Raw genomic sequence first — 15,610 nt, forward strand, 5'->3', positions numbered from 1 at the left:
TCAACTGAAATGGCTTATTTATCATGGACGAAGAAATGTGCGAGTTGCTCTGCATGGAATTATATTCGGTGATATTTTTGAAGGAAAAGTTTGACAAATACTTCTGTTGAGCAAGGTCTGAGAAATTTTTATTATCATTGGACAGAACATTCTTTGACATTTTTTTTTTTTTGAAGATTATTTCTTTCAAATGTTGGCCGCGGCTACGCCTAAAATGTTTCATCCCTTGAGTGCAATCTTCCATGACTCGTTCGAACATTTCGATTGGCAAATAGCGAAGGACGCGCGTGGTGTTTTGCTCCAAGGTCTGAATCGAAATTGTCTGCATAGACTTTAGGTTTTACGTACACCCGTGGCCAAGCGTAACTTACCACTTGATTTTTTTCACTATTTTCAATTTTTTCGTTCTTTGGGTAACTTTTTTATGGATTTAATAGAATACGGGGAATATATCGATGGGTCGAATATATTTGGTTAACTGTTGACTTTAATCTGGCCCATTTGTAAAATTAAATTGAGACAACTTTTTTTATTTGCACACAAGTCTTTGATTTCATTATTACTAATTCTTGTAATAACTTAACAACATTTTTTGTTTCAATTGTAAATGGAATTTCAACATATTCAAAAAGAATAACGGGAAATCTAATATGGCGTCGGTCCACCTCTAGCGGATATTACAGCTTCGATACGAGCAGGCATTGACCCAACAAGTTTCTCCAAAGCACTGCTTGAAATTTCCTCCTCCCAAACACTTTCTAACATTTTTTTAGTTCTGGTTTACTTTTACTTTTTTGACACAACTTATTTTTTTTTTTAATATTTTATATTTGTGTAAGTTAAAGATCACTTCGTTAAAACTTAACGGAAAAATTCCATTACCGCAACAAGTACCGTTACAATGAGTGATAGAACACGTTTTCGCTAGAAATTTCTTAATGGTAAGTTACGCTTGGCCGCGGGTGTATATTTAAAATTTTAACGGTGTTATATCACACGATCTTGGTGGCCAATCGATCGGTCCAAAACGTGAAATTGTCTGCTCACCGAAGTATTCTCTCAATAAATCCATTGATTGATGCCTTATGTCGAAAGTGGGGCCGTCTTATTGAAACCAAATGTCGCTGATATCACGAGCTTCAATCAAATCCGAATGGACTCTACACGGTCTTCGTGTACACTCTCAACTACCGCTGCTATATTCTTCACTGCGTGCCAGACGTGGTCTCTTCGGTCGAATATAATCCACTAATGAATGCTGAATCTCAAGATGGTTGATGGTATTGCGAATAGTACGCTCAGTAGGCCGATTATGTTGACCATAAGTTGAGCGAAGCGCGTAGAAAATATTCATTACAGAATGTGAGTTTTCGTAATAAAGTTGAATGATTCCTTAAGGTTGTTCAGGTGTAAGTGATGAAATTGCAAGCACTGACTAAAAACTAACACGACTCACGCGTAATCTGTCGAAAATAGCTACTGGAAAAAGTACCTCAACTTGGATCACTCTTTAAATGTAATCCCATTTACTCAGCAGAAAAACATATAAATTTAAAAAGTGGCGCTATAAGCGTACAAACGAACGCGGGAAATAACCCAATGGCTTTGATCGATCAAAATATATCAATATTAATATCTTCGATACGATATGTGGAGAAAAATTCCCCACTTTTAGTCATTGATAGTGCAAACGTAAATAATAGCTTATCACGCTTGACTGATAGCCACCACGCGTGCCGAAATTAACAATATATAAACAGTGCACTAATGAGACTTTCGATGAACGGACTTGGTCGAGAAAAGAGGTGAAACAAAAATTACAGTTATTCAGTATGAATTTCAAAACAAGTTACGATAGTGAAAACCGTATATGGAAGAGTGAAAGTGTGGAGCAGCTTTTTAACCCAAACAAATCCATTGGCGCCATTGCCCTGTATATGCTACGGAGCAAGCCACGGAATGCCGTTTGCCAGATCTCCGATTCGGAGGGAACCGAGCTCACCTACGGCACAGCTTGTTCGTATGCCATAAGTGTGGCGTCATATCTGAAGGAACTTGGACTAGGCTGTGACGATGTTGTGGGTATTGTCGGTCAGAATACGACGTTGCTAATGCCAGTACTTGTCGGTTGTTGGATAAATGGTACACCTTATAATACCTTGCATCCGATACATGAAGAAGGCATGTTCCATACTACACATACATACATATGAATATGAGAGAACTTTTCATTATCGTTTTTTTCAGATGATATTAGACTGTTATTTGCTCTGACGAAACCAAAGATCATTTTCTGTGATGGTGAGGCGTTCCATAAGGTACAAAATGCTACCAACATGCTGAATGCGCCCATTTACACTTTGTGTAATCATTTGGAAGGCGTGCCATGGATTCAAGATATATTACAACCAGTGCCAATGGCAGAATTATATCAGTGAGAAAACTTATATTTTTTCTTATATTGAAGAGATCATTTTCGTTTATTTGTTTTTTTTCATTTAGAGCTGCCCCTTTAAAATACGGACCCAATCAAACCATGGTTATCATACCATCATCGGGTACAACTGGGAAACCGAAGGCTGTGTGCAGGTCAAATTGTAAATTATTGTCTGAAATTGGGTAAGAAGAAGAAGAGGCGTATAACTCTTTAGTTTGTGTAGGAAAATTAGTCTAGCTCTAGTGAAAGTTCACGTACGAAAGCATTTTTTGATTTTATTGCCATTTATGGAAAGTACCGATATAATCTCCGCACAGATTTCTAAATCAGATTTATCGCATATAGCTGGCATACAAACTGAAAATTTCAAAATTTCTCATCTATTAGGATTTTTGTTAGGATTTGGAGAGAACAAAAGTTTATTTCGGGAGAGTGCGATTTGGATTGATATTCAGCTTCAAAGTAGATCCGTTTGATATAGAGGAACTTCAGATCCTGTAAAGTATACATTTTCTACGAAAGTCCTGTGTTTTAAGAGGAGTAAAATTTATAGGAGACTACGATAGTAAATTTTTTGAAAAATTCATATATTAGGTTTTAGAAAAAGAACTCAAAATCTAAATCGTTTTACCACTACAAATCAAGCACTTTATCTTTTAGTCATACCGATGGTTCATCAGTTCTATTTTCGTTTTCATCACCGGACTGGGGAACCGGCATTTTGTTGATAGTCGCCAATGTGCTGTGTGGCGGCACACGTATAATCACTACAAAACCATACACGCCCGAATATCTTCTGGAAATTATCACGAAGTACAAAGTAACGAATTTAACCGGCTCGCCCAATCAATTCGGAGATCTTGCACAGTTGCCGGGTTACACTGCGGAGGCAATGTCCAGCGTGCGTGTCATTGTCATGGGAGGTTGTCATGCTCTACCTTCTGCTCAGACTAATATAAGAGCCAAATTGACACGCGGAGTGTTGGTGAACTCATACGGAACTTCAGAGATTGGTGGCATTTCATTGAATTATAGCGATTATAAAGTCGACACTGTTGGCCGTTTATGGGGCGGTGCGCAGCTGAAGATAAAAGAACGAGTGCCTGATGATGTTTCGAAATTAATGGGTCCCAATGAAAAGGGCGAGATTTGGGTGTACACCCCTACAAGTTGGTTGGGTTATTATAATAATCCAGAAGCAACCGCTGATATCATGGATGCTGATGGTTGGATCAACACCGGTGATGTCGGGTACATGGACGATGAGGGGTTTCTACATTTAGTGGATCGCAGCAAGGATATTTTAAAATATATGGGTTTTCACTACTCTCCACATGAGATAGAAGAGACAATAGTTGTCTTGCCAGACGTTATCGACGCTTGTGTGTTTGGAGTCTACGACGACAAAGAGGGGGACTTAGCTGGCGCTGCTGTAGTGCTAAAGCCTGGTAGTACACTTACCGAATCGGATATTAAGAGTTTTTTGGCAGAGAAACTGGTGGTGAAGTACAAACAGCTCAATTACGGAGTCTTTTTCGTGGATACGATTGCACGAAATTCTAACGGTAAACTGCTGCGAGCAAAGATGAAAGAAATTTGCTTGGAAATTAACAAAGAAACAGGATCAAAGGTTCTGCAACGTTGATATAAAAATAATGTATTTCTAAAAAAAATAAGTAAGGACATATTTATTTATTAATAATAAGTAAGGAAGCGCTCGGGTGTAACCGAACTTTTATGCTATTGTAATTTGCAAGGCTCAAAGCCGGAATTAATTATATAGGATATACAATAGGGACAGAGATATAGCAATATTTTTTGCGAAGTTGGTCTTTTTGACAGCTGTTACCTGAATTATACTTGGTTTAGTTTAACATTTCGTAATAAACATACTAACATCGGCACAACGTTTGCGCTGCGTTCAATAATCGGTCGATATATCCGCCTAGCGGAGTAAATAATTTGAGCAACCATGAATCGTTTTCGCACCACGTTTACTGTAGAGGGTAATGCGCATTCTTAGAGACGCCGTAGCAGATTAGTGCAGAAGACCCGTATGAGGTTCTCCGCCAGCGGGCGCAACAGTGGGAGCTGTGCCCATCCTCTTTGTAGAAGATTTAGCGGAAAGATCTAGGTTTAATAAAATCCAGAGTTGAAGCCAAACGAACATAAAGGGTGATACTTTTGGATCCCGTTTTTCACATGAATATTTTGTGCAGCGATGAAGCTCATTTTCCTTTGAATGGGTACGTTAATAAACAAAATTGTCGAATTTGGAGTGATGATAATCCACATGCCATTGTTAAGGTGCTGTCACATACTCAAAAATTCACTGTTTCGGGTGCTCTATGACAGAGAGAATCCGCTAAAGAGCCATGATTTATGACTAGTGACTTTTTCGTGTCTGAATTTTAATATGTTGTATGGACGACCTTGGTCCTAATAAGATAGCCCTGTACGCTATATAGCCGGCGAAACAATCAAATTATTGAAGGAAACTTTTGATGAGTGCATTGCCTCGCATTGTGAGATGATGTTGAACCGTTTTACTTAGTTTGTTTTGGATTTCCAGTGAGAAATCAATACCAATCTTAGGAACTTAGATGTAGCCATTTACTGCGCCAATGATTTGGACCGAAACAAAGGATCATGTAAGTTATTATTATTTTTGTTTGACAAAGAGAAAAGGATTACAACCAAATCCAAACACACTACGTCGCATCATGTCTTCGATTATCAGTTCCATCCTACATATTGTCGAACTGCCTGTGCTAAAGCCTCCAAATCGATGGCAGTAGATTTGTATATCTGAAAGACCAATTCTCCAAGCTTAGAGAGCAAAAATTAAAGTAAGGAATATTTGTAGGTCCACGAAATGGCAACTCATTAAGGACAAAAGCTTTGAATAAAGACTGAAAAATTGGGAAAAACTCGCATGAAATGTTCTGTGAAGGTTTTCCAAAATTTTGTAGGAAACTATAAATCGGAAAATTACAAAGAATTAACAAATGAATTTATAATGCCATATGAGGTTTTGTGGTGTAATACTATTCTTTAAATACATAAGCTTGACTGGAACAGGGCGTGGGGTAGTACTCTCAGGGAAATGAAACGCAGTAATGTTATCAGATTATTGTTGAAGACTTAAAATTTACCTTTTAGAAGCAAAATATTCACGAAAATTATATTTTAGCATTTTTTATAAATTAAGCAAACATTTCTTTAAATGTAGTTAAAATTTGTACTTTTTAAGAAAAAACATATATTGTTCCAAGAAAATCTGACGTGCCAATTCATTCACCCATTAATGTTTGGTGGTCTTAGGACATTCAAGAATTGATATGAGTTCTCATATGACAAGAAAAGATAAAGTTTTGTAAACATGTGTTATATAAATTTCATGTCTTCCAAAGACTACATGAGCCGATGGATTACCGGCCGAGATATTCAAATACGGCGATAACCAATTACCATGAGATAAGCCTAATTAATATCGCATATACGGTCTTATCGAGCGTAGTGTGTGAAAGACTGAAGCCCACCGGGAAGTCCCTCTCCGAACCGTTCGATACTAAGCGAGGTTTCAGACAAAGGGACTCCTTAACTTTAACCTATTGCTGAAGAAGATAATAAGAGCTGCAGAACTAAATAGAGAAAGTGCAATCTTTTACATATAAGAGTGTACAGTTGCTGGCTTACGCCGATGACCCTAACAACCGTGCCGTTAGTTCTGCTTTCTCCAGACTGAATAAGGAAGGATCTTGCTGTGTACGAGGACAAGACGAACTATCTTCTGTCATCTAACGCGACTTTGAAGTCGTAGATAATTTCGACATGGACAACGATATCATCTGATGAATCGGCCTTAGGAGTGTTCGAGAGAAAAGTTTTGCGGAAGATTTATAGTCCTTTGCGCATTGGCAACGGCGAGTACCGCATTTGATGGAACGATGAGCTGTACGGGATATACATACATATGTACGGCGATATTGACATAGTTCAGGGAGTCAAAAGACAGCGGATGCGCTGGCTAGGTCATGATTTCCAGATGGAAGAGAACACTCCAGCTTTGAAGGTTTCCGGCTGGACCGAATTGTATCTCGAATTGTCGCCAATTAGCGAAAAGAAGAAACGATTGGAGCGCTGTTGTTAACTCGACCATAACTACGTAAGCGGTGTCTACGCCAGTAAAGAAGAAGAAAACTACGTGTCTAAAAAAATCCTTTATATTCGGTTGGACAAGTCGGTAACATGAGATGAATGCGGTATAGGCTTTCGTCTAATCCTAATATATATGTATATACAGAATAACGCCATTCTCTGCCAAAAATGGATGGCGTGGCTAATTCAATACATCCACTCCACTTTGAAATATATAACTGCAATATTAAGATTAAAATCCAGCAGTGGCTCTATATAGTCTATAAGTCTGATCGAAAACGCGAATTTGGGAATGCTTGAAAAACAGATTACTTGAAGAACAGCTAAGCTTAAATTTTTTATTTTGTTTGATTGTCTAAAGCAGCTGAATGTAAAGAATAAAACCAAAAACATTCGCACTTCACCAACTACAGCATGGGCTTCGAACACCAATGTTACCAGATCTTGAAATACAATGTGAAAAACCGCAATGAAATGGAGCAGATATTACTTTATCTCCTCATCGTCACGCTTGGCGCATTGCCAGTCATTTGCGGCGGCGAGTGACAGATTGCAACCACTTGATGCTGCCGCCACTTGGCACACGGCGTCTGCCTCATATGTAATCATTACTTTGGCAATATGCGGTCTGCGCTACCTGATACTGGTGCCAACTTACACACGTGATTGTGCGGTAACATCCAGCCGAGTCGACAAGAGCAAAGTGCCATCTGGGTGTGACGTTTGTGTGAGTGAATATTTCGCAATTTCAGCGTCGTGATAAATGCAGTCATCGTCGAATTGTTAAAAAATATCACTCGCACAATGCATTTAAAGTAATTAAGTGCCGTTGCTATTGCCAGCGCCCAAAAAAAAGAAGGCTGCCTGGAATCCAGGCGTGATGTTACTAGGTACTGCGCCCACTGTCAAACTACTGTGTCTGCTTCTGTGCTCTGTGTGTACTGTCATCCCTGCGGGCGTTACGTCGCCGGGTGGATAATTGCGCAAAATCGCGCTGTTGCGTTGGCAACCCTGACACAATAATCGTGTGATGCACCAGTTGTTGTTGTCACTAGTGTTGCCATTTTACAAAAACACAACTATGCAGTCAATTCAATTGTTGTTTCGCCTTCAATTGCCGCCTTACAGGTGTGGAAGCTTGTGACGAAAGCGATGTGGCGGTTGGCTGGTCGGGCGTTGAGGTTGGAGTGTGCGGGGCTACGAATTACTGGCTGTTTTTACGCTTCGGTGGGTGAAATTAATTAAAAGATTTCTGATTTTCATAGTTTTTCGTTTGCGCGTGCGTCTGAAAGTAAAAATATGGCAGTAATTAATTCGATTGCAAGAATAGCTTATCAGGACGGAAGTTGAGTAGTTCCATACATATGTACGTGTGTATAATTGCAAATATTTACAGACTTAAATAATTTTTGGCATGAATGAAGAAATGACATATCATGTACAAGTGCAAGAAATTCTGAATTTTGGATAAAGTTTTAATAAATAAAAATAATTTTGATTTGAAGTAGAATTCTTACTAGGAAACTGAGTGAGGGCGAGAAGGATATCATTCGCCTCAACATCCGCGCCGTTGGTTCTGCTTTCTCTTGTCTGGATATCGAAGCGAAGCAAATGGGTTTGGTAGTGAACGAGGGGAAGACGAAATATCTCTTCTTTCAAACAAACAGTCGTCGCACTCGCGACTTAGCTTTTACGTCACTGTTTACAATCATAACTTCGTAGACGAAGATAATTTCATCGACGCTTTCTTGGAAGCAGGATTAACACCAACAACAATGACAGCCTCCAAATCCAACGCAGAATAACTCTTGTCAACAGATGCTAAGGAGAAGTAATTTTCTAGCTTGCCGGGAGCGTTGGTCGAGGTGGAGAACTATCCAACAGCTAGACACTTACAACTAGAGCAACGCTTAGCTTCTAAGGGCGAACAGCTCACTGGAGCGCTTGTAATTTACCTAAGGCGAGAAGCACATTTCGCCGACAAAAAAGCTAAATATTCAGCAGGTTCACGTAAGGAAAGGCCATTCAACCGCAAAACACAAGAAGAAATCTGGGTTCCGATCTTCTCATTCTCTTATTCTGCTAATAGTGACTTTATAGTTCTATGTAGTACTAGACTAGTTCTCTGCTAAAGTGGAAAATCACTTTATTGAGCTCATTAAGAGCTCAAGACTATTCAAATATATGTTCACTTTTGTGAGGAAGTTTCACTATTTAATACATCTTCTGCTACCTTAATTGGAGCCGTTAATCTGCTTTAATAACGTTGTCAAGAAGCCCGAAACTGGAGTTGATGGACAGCTCCCGACAACGGACACCTTCACCAGCCTTCTTCGCAGAACTTCGACCCAACCTATATCACTGCGACGTGGTGCTGAATATTGTGAAATTTATATGTCTGGCTGTTTGGTAGCGAGTTATGAGCGAGTTATGAGCGAGATGATGATGCAAGGGCCGTTTAGAATTCCAAGCTATGGAAGTGAAACTCTCAGTTTTAACTGAATAATAGAATATATAATAATTTATGTGGTTCATTTATTTTTCATTCATTCATGATTATTCTTGATGCCTCATCGCTGAATACATATGTACATAGAGGCCGTGGGAATATTAGCAAGTAATTCTTATCAGTTGGGTTGATAACATGAGCAAAGAAAAATATTTGTACACCTTGTGAGCGAAACCGCTTGGGGCGATAACAGTGAGTATTAAAATGCTAAGTCATTGAGATAATGTTAGAAGAGTGAGTCTTATCAGAAAACATATGTATAACAACGCGCATTAGTCGCAACAACAACACCATAAAGATAACAAGTAAGGAAGTGCTAAATTCGCTTGTAACCGAACATTTCATAATCTGGCAACTTTCAAGAATCAATGCTGGGGAAGAACCACATACTTTTTATGAAAAAATTACCACTTATCTTTGAACTCGTCGTCACTTTTCTTGCCAAGAGACACGTATACCAAGTTCCGAACGGCGGACTGATGGGCGAATGGATAGACAGACCTGCGGATTTTAACGTCTTTCGTCATCCTGATCATTTATATACATATATAATCCTATATCTATCTAGATAAGTTTTAGGTTGTTTGTATCATCATTAGTTGAACAAAACTATCATACTCTGTTGCAACATGTTGCAAGAGTATAATAAGGTTACGGCAAATTCACGACAATGAAGCGATAATAAAAACGTTTATTTGGTTTCTAGTATTAGGCAAATAAAACGTTAATAAGTAGTATTAGGGTGGGTCGCATCTTAATAAAACGTACGCTTTACCCAGGTGAGAGTGTGTGCGTTTCAAATTTTCTTGTCTAACCTTTGTTTTTTTCTTTATAACTTTTATGAACTGCTTAGTGATTTTAGTGTGTCATAAAACTGAGTGGATATATGTCGCTTATCCTATGACAAGCTACTGTTATTTATAAGCTGGATTTATTTATGTTACGACCATGATAATATTAGTGCAGTATAATCTTATTTAATAAACTCAAAGTCCATTCAGCATAACTCACTCAAATGAAATAATCATTATCCCTATTGAATTACTTATAAGCAATAACAAGCAGCAATTTTAATCTTTGATTTATATGCATATGCTAGGTGGATAAATACGAGTACATAAGCATATGCATCAAGGGCTGCTATAAGTTATTTGAATTGATTGGTTCATACTTCTTCAAAATATCGATGTCTTCATGAAACATAGACACGACAAAAACCTATAAAGTGCTATATTAATGAATAAAATACTATATAGAGTAATGCTGAAAATGTGTGATATCGGTCAACGAAATATTCCAACTCCATCTTACCACATATAACGATTTTCGATATTCTACCAAACTTTATATTGAAAATGTGAATGGATTTTAGAAGAAATACCAGCTAAAAGTTGAGAAGCGGAGTATTCTCTTAATTTTTCGCAAAAGGCAGATGAAGCAACATTAAATATGAGGCGAGACCTATTATTAATGACTTAAAAGGGCAAGTATTAAATGCACTGAGTGCAGTCAGGCGACTTCAGTGGAATACTGCAACTCCCCTCGAAATGATCCCATGAAGAACATACCATAGATTTACGAAACCAAAAACCAATTGTTTCTATCGAATCGGTAAAACTTACGAAGATGATATCACAATGCAAACATTGACAGTCATTTGACGAAGCGCATCCAGCCAACTATCGAGGGTGTAAGGTCTTGAACGAACCTCATCAACAAGAAGTTCCTAAATTTATAACTGAAACATCAAAAAAATCTACTTTTGCTAATTTTTTAAAACCAAATAATAATGATACATATATATCCACAGCATCACAGATCATATAGAAACTCAACAAGCAAGACGAATGGCTAATGTAAGCTTGAAAAATATCTTTTTATACCTAGAATGTCTGAATCAATAATAATTCTTTTGTGCAATTCAAATGGGCTCATCATACATAAAAATAAAACCGAAATTTTATTGAACTCGGAAAATGTGTATGATATCGATGACACATTTTAGATCACGAACCTATTTTAAAATTAAAAACTATAAAACTTACCACATAATTTATCCAAGTAATTGCGTCCGTGGCGGAAGTGCAATATCAATTAAAAATACGATTAAACAATTTGAGGATGGGAGACTTGCAACTGATAAGTTTCAAGCTACAACAGTGACTATTTACAGAGTTAAAAGTCCACTCCCCAAGGCATCAAATCCAATTTGAAGAGTACCAACACTTAATAAACATACAGAGGAATAGATTCATAATGGGTGAAGATTTCAACGCAAAAAACACGCACTGGGGTTCAAGGCTTACGACTAAAAAGGAAGAGAACTTTATAAAGCACTGCAGTTAAGCGGAAGTTTTAAATTCTCGTCAAGCTTATCATCTCTATTGGCCATCAGATAATAAAAAGATTCAAGCCCTGACTTTTTCATTGTCGGAAAATTATTCCAGAACTATCTCTCGATCAATCAGTGTTATGATCTTAATTGGGATCATTCTGCAATCTATTTAATCCATGGTGAAACCGTGAAAGACAAAATAGCGGTCTTGTGCGATAAGCATACGCCCACTTATATTGCTTTGGAAAGATCATGGAATTTGATGAAAGTAAATATGACACTATATTAAATAAAGACCAACTGGAATATACAATTTTACATTTTGCAACAAGCATGTAACATGCAGTTTGGAATAGCATACCGGAAGTATGGAGAATTCTGTAAACTCTCACTATCCCAATGATGTAAGACAAATAATTTAACAAAAGCGAAAGCTACAACGTAAGTGACATCAAATTTCGTTGCTCAGCTGATAAATCTATTTTAAATAAAGTTTCTAAAGATCTTAATCGTATAATTAAGAGGTTCAAAAATGAAAGTTTCGCAAAGTATTTTCGGTCCCTAACCAATCCAAGAACCCTAATATATTATCTCACTGTTTCTAGTAAAGAAAACGAAGAAATCTCTAGGTGCACAAGCAGTGGGCTGAGTGAGGAAATGAAAAGTTTGAAAAACAAAAAAAAAGTTTCCTCCAATAAGTCTAGTAAAAATGATTATTGTTAACTGGCGTAGAGACCGCTTACACAGTTATAGCCGAGTTAACAGCGACGCGTCATAAGTTTCTTCATTTCTCTCCCACAGAGTGGAGATCTTCCTCTTCCTCTTCTTCCTTCGGCCGGTACTGAATTGGAAACTTGCAAAGCTTGAATGTTCTCTTTAATCTAGCGCAATCCCTGTCTCTTGATTGGCTGAACTATGTCAATGCCTTATATCTCGTACAGCTCATCTTTCCATCGACCGCATCGGTATTCGCAGTTGCCAATGTGCAAAGAACCGTAAATCTTTCGCAGAACCTTTCTCTCGAAAATTCCTAATAAATTCCTGTCAACGCATGGTGTCTCCGCACCATATAGCAGGACGGGAATAATGAGTGGCTTATAGAGTTTGGTTTTTGTACGTCGAGAGAGGCCTTTATTTCTAATTTAAAAACAAAGTACTAAGATCAATTGGCAAAGCGCCTTGGTATTGTAGATCTGCTGATATACTTGATGATCGTAAATTTGGTTAACGCAGAAATAATCAAAGTTGTAATCAAAACGCCTCAAGCCAGCGATCTTTCTTTGAGTAGTAGTTTTGTAATCTTGCAATAACTATGCGTTTAAATTACTATATTCAAGCTGCTTGTTAGCCTTTATTTTATCTGAATTGTCTGAACTAGTTGCAATGTAATAAAAAATTGGCAACCCTAGTAACACATGCCAAATACTTAGCTGTTGTTTTCTACTGAACCTATAGTAAACATAAATAATTAGATGTTAAGATAAGCTAAAAAGCCTATTCATACTTAGGAAAAGCAAATGAAAAAGCGGTGTCATTGTTTGTTTTGTAAATTTGTGTAAGATTATGGCGATAAAGATTAAAGTGTTCCAAAAATATTGTTTATTACGTTGGTTGGAACGATTTTCGTCTAAATAAAAACATTGACCTAGTTTAACTATGGATTAATGATTGTGTTGTTGTTAAGACAAAGTAAAAACAGGACGTTTTGAATACCCTTCGACCCCTGGTGCAGTCATCTATATGTCGACTGGTGCGTTAGAATCTGCTATCTTTATTGATTGCCCAGTGAGAATTTCATGACATTTCTTCATGACATTGGGAGTGAAGTCATTGCGTTTTAAATGCCAGTATGTTTGTGTTATCGGTGCGAAATTGAGCTTCGAACGAAGAGCCAACATTGAATTTTGTTTTAAAATTTGTAAAACGTTTACCGAAACGTTTCAATTATGAAACAAGTTTACGAGTGGTTTCAACGTTTTCAACGTGGTCGTGAGGACATAAATGACGATCAACATGTGGGCCAATCAAAATCAGTGATCACCGGAAATTCCATCGAAACAGTGCGTGAATTCATCAAAAATCAGCCGAAATCATCATTGAAATTCCTGGAAATGGAATTGAACATCTCCAAAACATAGATTTATCGCATTTTGACCGAACATTTGGGCTTACGAAAGGTGTGTGCACGGTTTGTTCCGTACAAATTGACTGACAACGAAAAATTGCTCAGAATTCAGCTTTCGAAGGACGATTATTTGACCAAAAATCACATTTTAACCATTAACCACTCCCCGTATTCACCTGATATGGCACCGTGAGACCTTTTCCTTTTCGGAAAAATGTATTTGCCCCTGAAAGAAAGCGCTATGCAAACGTAAAGGTTTGCACCGGCATACGGGCGGACATTTCACAAAGTGGTTGGAAATCACTAATCCGCTCGGGAAGATCTGAACTGATTGCACTAACGTTTAGCATGGATGCTTGATCTAAGACCGGAAGTCTTGAGCTGCTTGAAATCAGCACTAACATCAACAATAATATCAGCCTCGAAATCCAACGTAGAATAACTCTTGCCAATAGATGCTACTTCGGACTAAATAGGCAATTGAGAAGTAAAGTCTTCTGTCGACGAACAAAGACCAAATTCAACAAGTCAATCATCATTCCCGTCCTGTTATATGAGGCGTGTACGATGACAACATCTGATGAATCGATATTTCAAATTTCATCAACAAATGTACTATATGCCAATTTTTCTCGGAAAATTATACTAAGCGATGAAGCACTTTTTCACCGTGACGGGTTTGTTAAACGCTAAAATTTCCGCTTCTGGGGTTCTGAGAAACCACATGTGAATGTTAAAAAATAAATACTCCACAACGTGTCATTCTTTGGTGTGGTTTTTGGGCTTGAGACATAATTGGACCATACTTTTTTTAAAATAGGCGGGTCAAGCAGTGACAGTTACTGGTGCTCGATATCGCGATATGACACCCCAGTTCTTTTTGCTGCAATTTAATGATATTTATGTGCACAATATGCCCAATTACTGCATGCGACTATTCCAGGTCGTGTACTCTTTCGTTTTGGTGCAGAGAATTGGCCCCTAGTTTGTGAGATTTAACACCATTTGCAGCACTGAAATTCAGCCACATTTATGCAGAATAGTCAACAAAATAGTGCGCATGTGTATGGAAAGCCATGGAGGCCATTTGCTCGATGTATTATTCTATAAATAATTTTATGCTATGTACTTTATGATTCAATAAAAAAATCACAATCGAAAGACTAAAAACGGTGCTTTCAATTTAATTCCAACCTTGCGTTAATTTTGGAACATTATTTAAATGTTGGTCAATATATGTGAACAGGGGCGAAATCTATGATAATCCCGTCAAATCCTTATATATATGGTTATATTGAAAACTAGTAAAAATGCGATAACTGTCTAATCAGATGGCGCTTTGAGATTTCAAAGGAAACCCCGTGGACAAACTGTTCACAGTTTCGGCATTAAACTAGAGTTTATCCAGTATTATACGCTCATTTAATTTATCTGACATATTGACCGATATAAACCGGAAGTTAGTCTTAAATTTTACTCAAATTAACGCTTACACAGATAGACGGGTGGAGAGACAGTCTCCCGGATTCCAACTTCTTCCGTCTTCCCCATCACTTTGATATACAAAACGTTTTATCTGCCTTAATTGATTTTAGTTGTTATAAAATCTGTTAGGTGAACAAAACTACATATCTGAAAACACAGATAGTTTCTGCAGAAATACATATGTATGTACCTAGAAGCAATTATTTTTAACACTTAAATGAAAACTTTTGCTTCTGAGTGTTGCCTAGTCATGCTCAAAGAAACGAATAACCATTTATAACCATCATAACAATACTTCGAAGACTTTTAGGCTCTTAACTTAATAGAGGGTTCATTTTGTGAGTGTTGGCTCTCTGTTATTGCTATTTATGGCACTTGAATATTTTATTTGTTAAGTTGCGTTGCACAGCAGGTGCTTTAGAAAATTTAAAAGTGCCAATAAAACTATAGCAAATATACTTTCTCTATTAATACTTCATAGATATAGGTTAAGAGCCATTACAACGAACGTATCATGTATAATAATATCAATGCCTATCAATAGAAGTTTCGCAACAC

At 37.5% G+C, this 15,610-nt stretch overlaps 1 protein-coding gene across 1 annotated transcript; it reads left to right on the plus strand.

Annotated features, from left to right (window-relative positions):
- Window positions 1–1,430: 1,430 nt before the first annotated feature.
- On the plus strand, window positions 1,431–4,505 carry LOC126755328 (uncharacterized). The gene is made up of 4 exons (XM_050467820.1): window positions 1,431–2,181; window positions 2,248–2,434; window positions 2,503–2,619; window positions 3,098–4,505. The coding sequence occupies exons 1-4, from the start codon at window positions 1,833–1,835 to the stop codon at window positions 4,080–4,082; spliced, it is 1,638 nt and encodes a 545-aa protein (XP_050323777.1). The 5' UTR covers window positions 1,431–1,832; the 3' UTR covers window positions 4,083–4,505.
- The last annotated feature ends 11,105 nt before the right edge of the window (window positions 4,506–15,610 follow it).

Source organism: Bactrocera neohumeralis, chromosome 4 (genome assembly GCF_024586455.1).
Source record: "Bactrocera neohumeralis isolate Rockhampton chromosome 4, APGP_CSIRO_Bneo_wtdbg2-racon-allhic-juicebox.fasta_v2, whole genome shotgun sequence".
NCBI lineage: Eukaryota > Metazoa > Arthropoda > Insecta > Diptera > Tephritidae > Bactrocera > Bactrocera neohumeralis.

Bases quoted from the DNA above. Each gene is read 5' to 3' on its own strand.
- LOC126755328 (XM_050467820.1), top strand. From the start codon at position 1,833: ATGAATTTCAAAACAAGTTACGATAGTGAAAACCGTATATGGAAGAGT. The intron at 2,182-2,247 runs GCATGTTCCATA...CGTTTTTTTCAG, and splicing joins GCATCCGATACATGAAGAAG to ATGATATTAGACTGTTATTT. The intron at 2,435-2,502 runs GTGAGAAAACTT...TTTTTCATTTAG, and splicing joins CCAATGGCAGAATTATATCA to AGCTGCCCCTTTAAAATACG.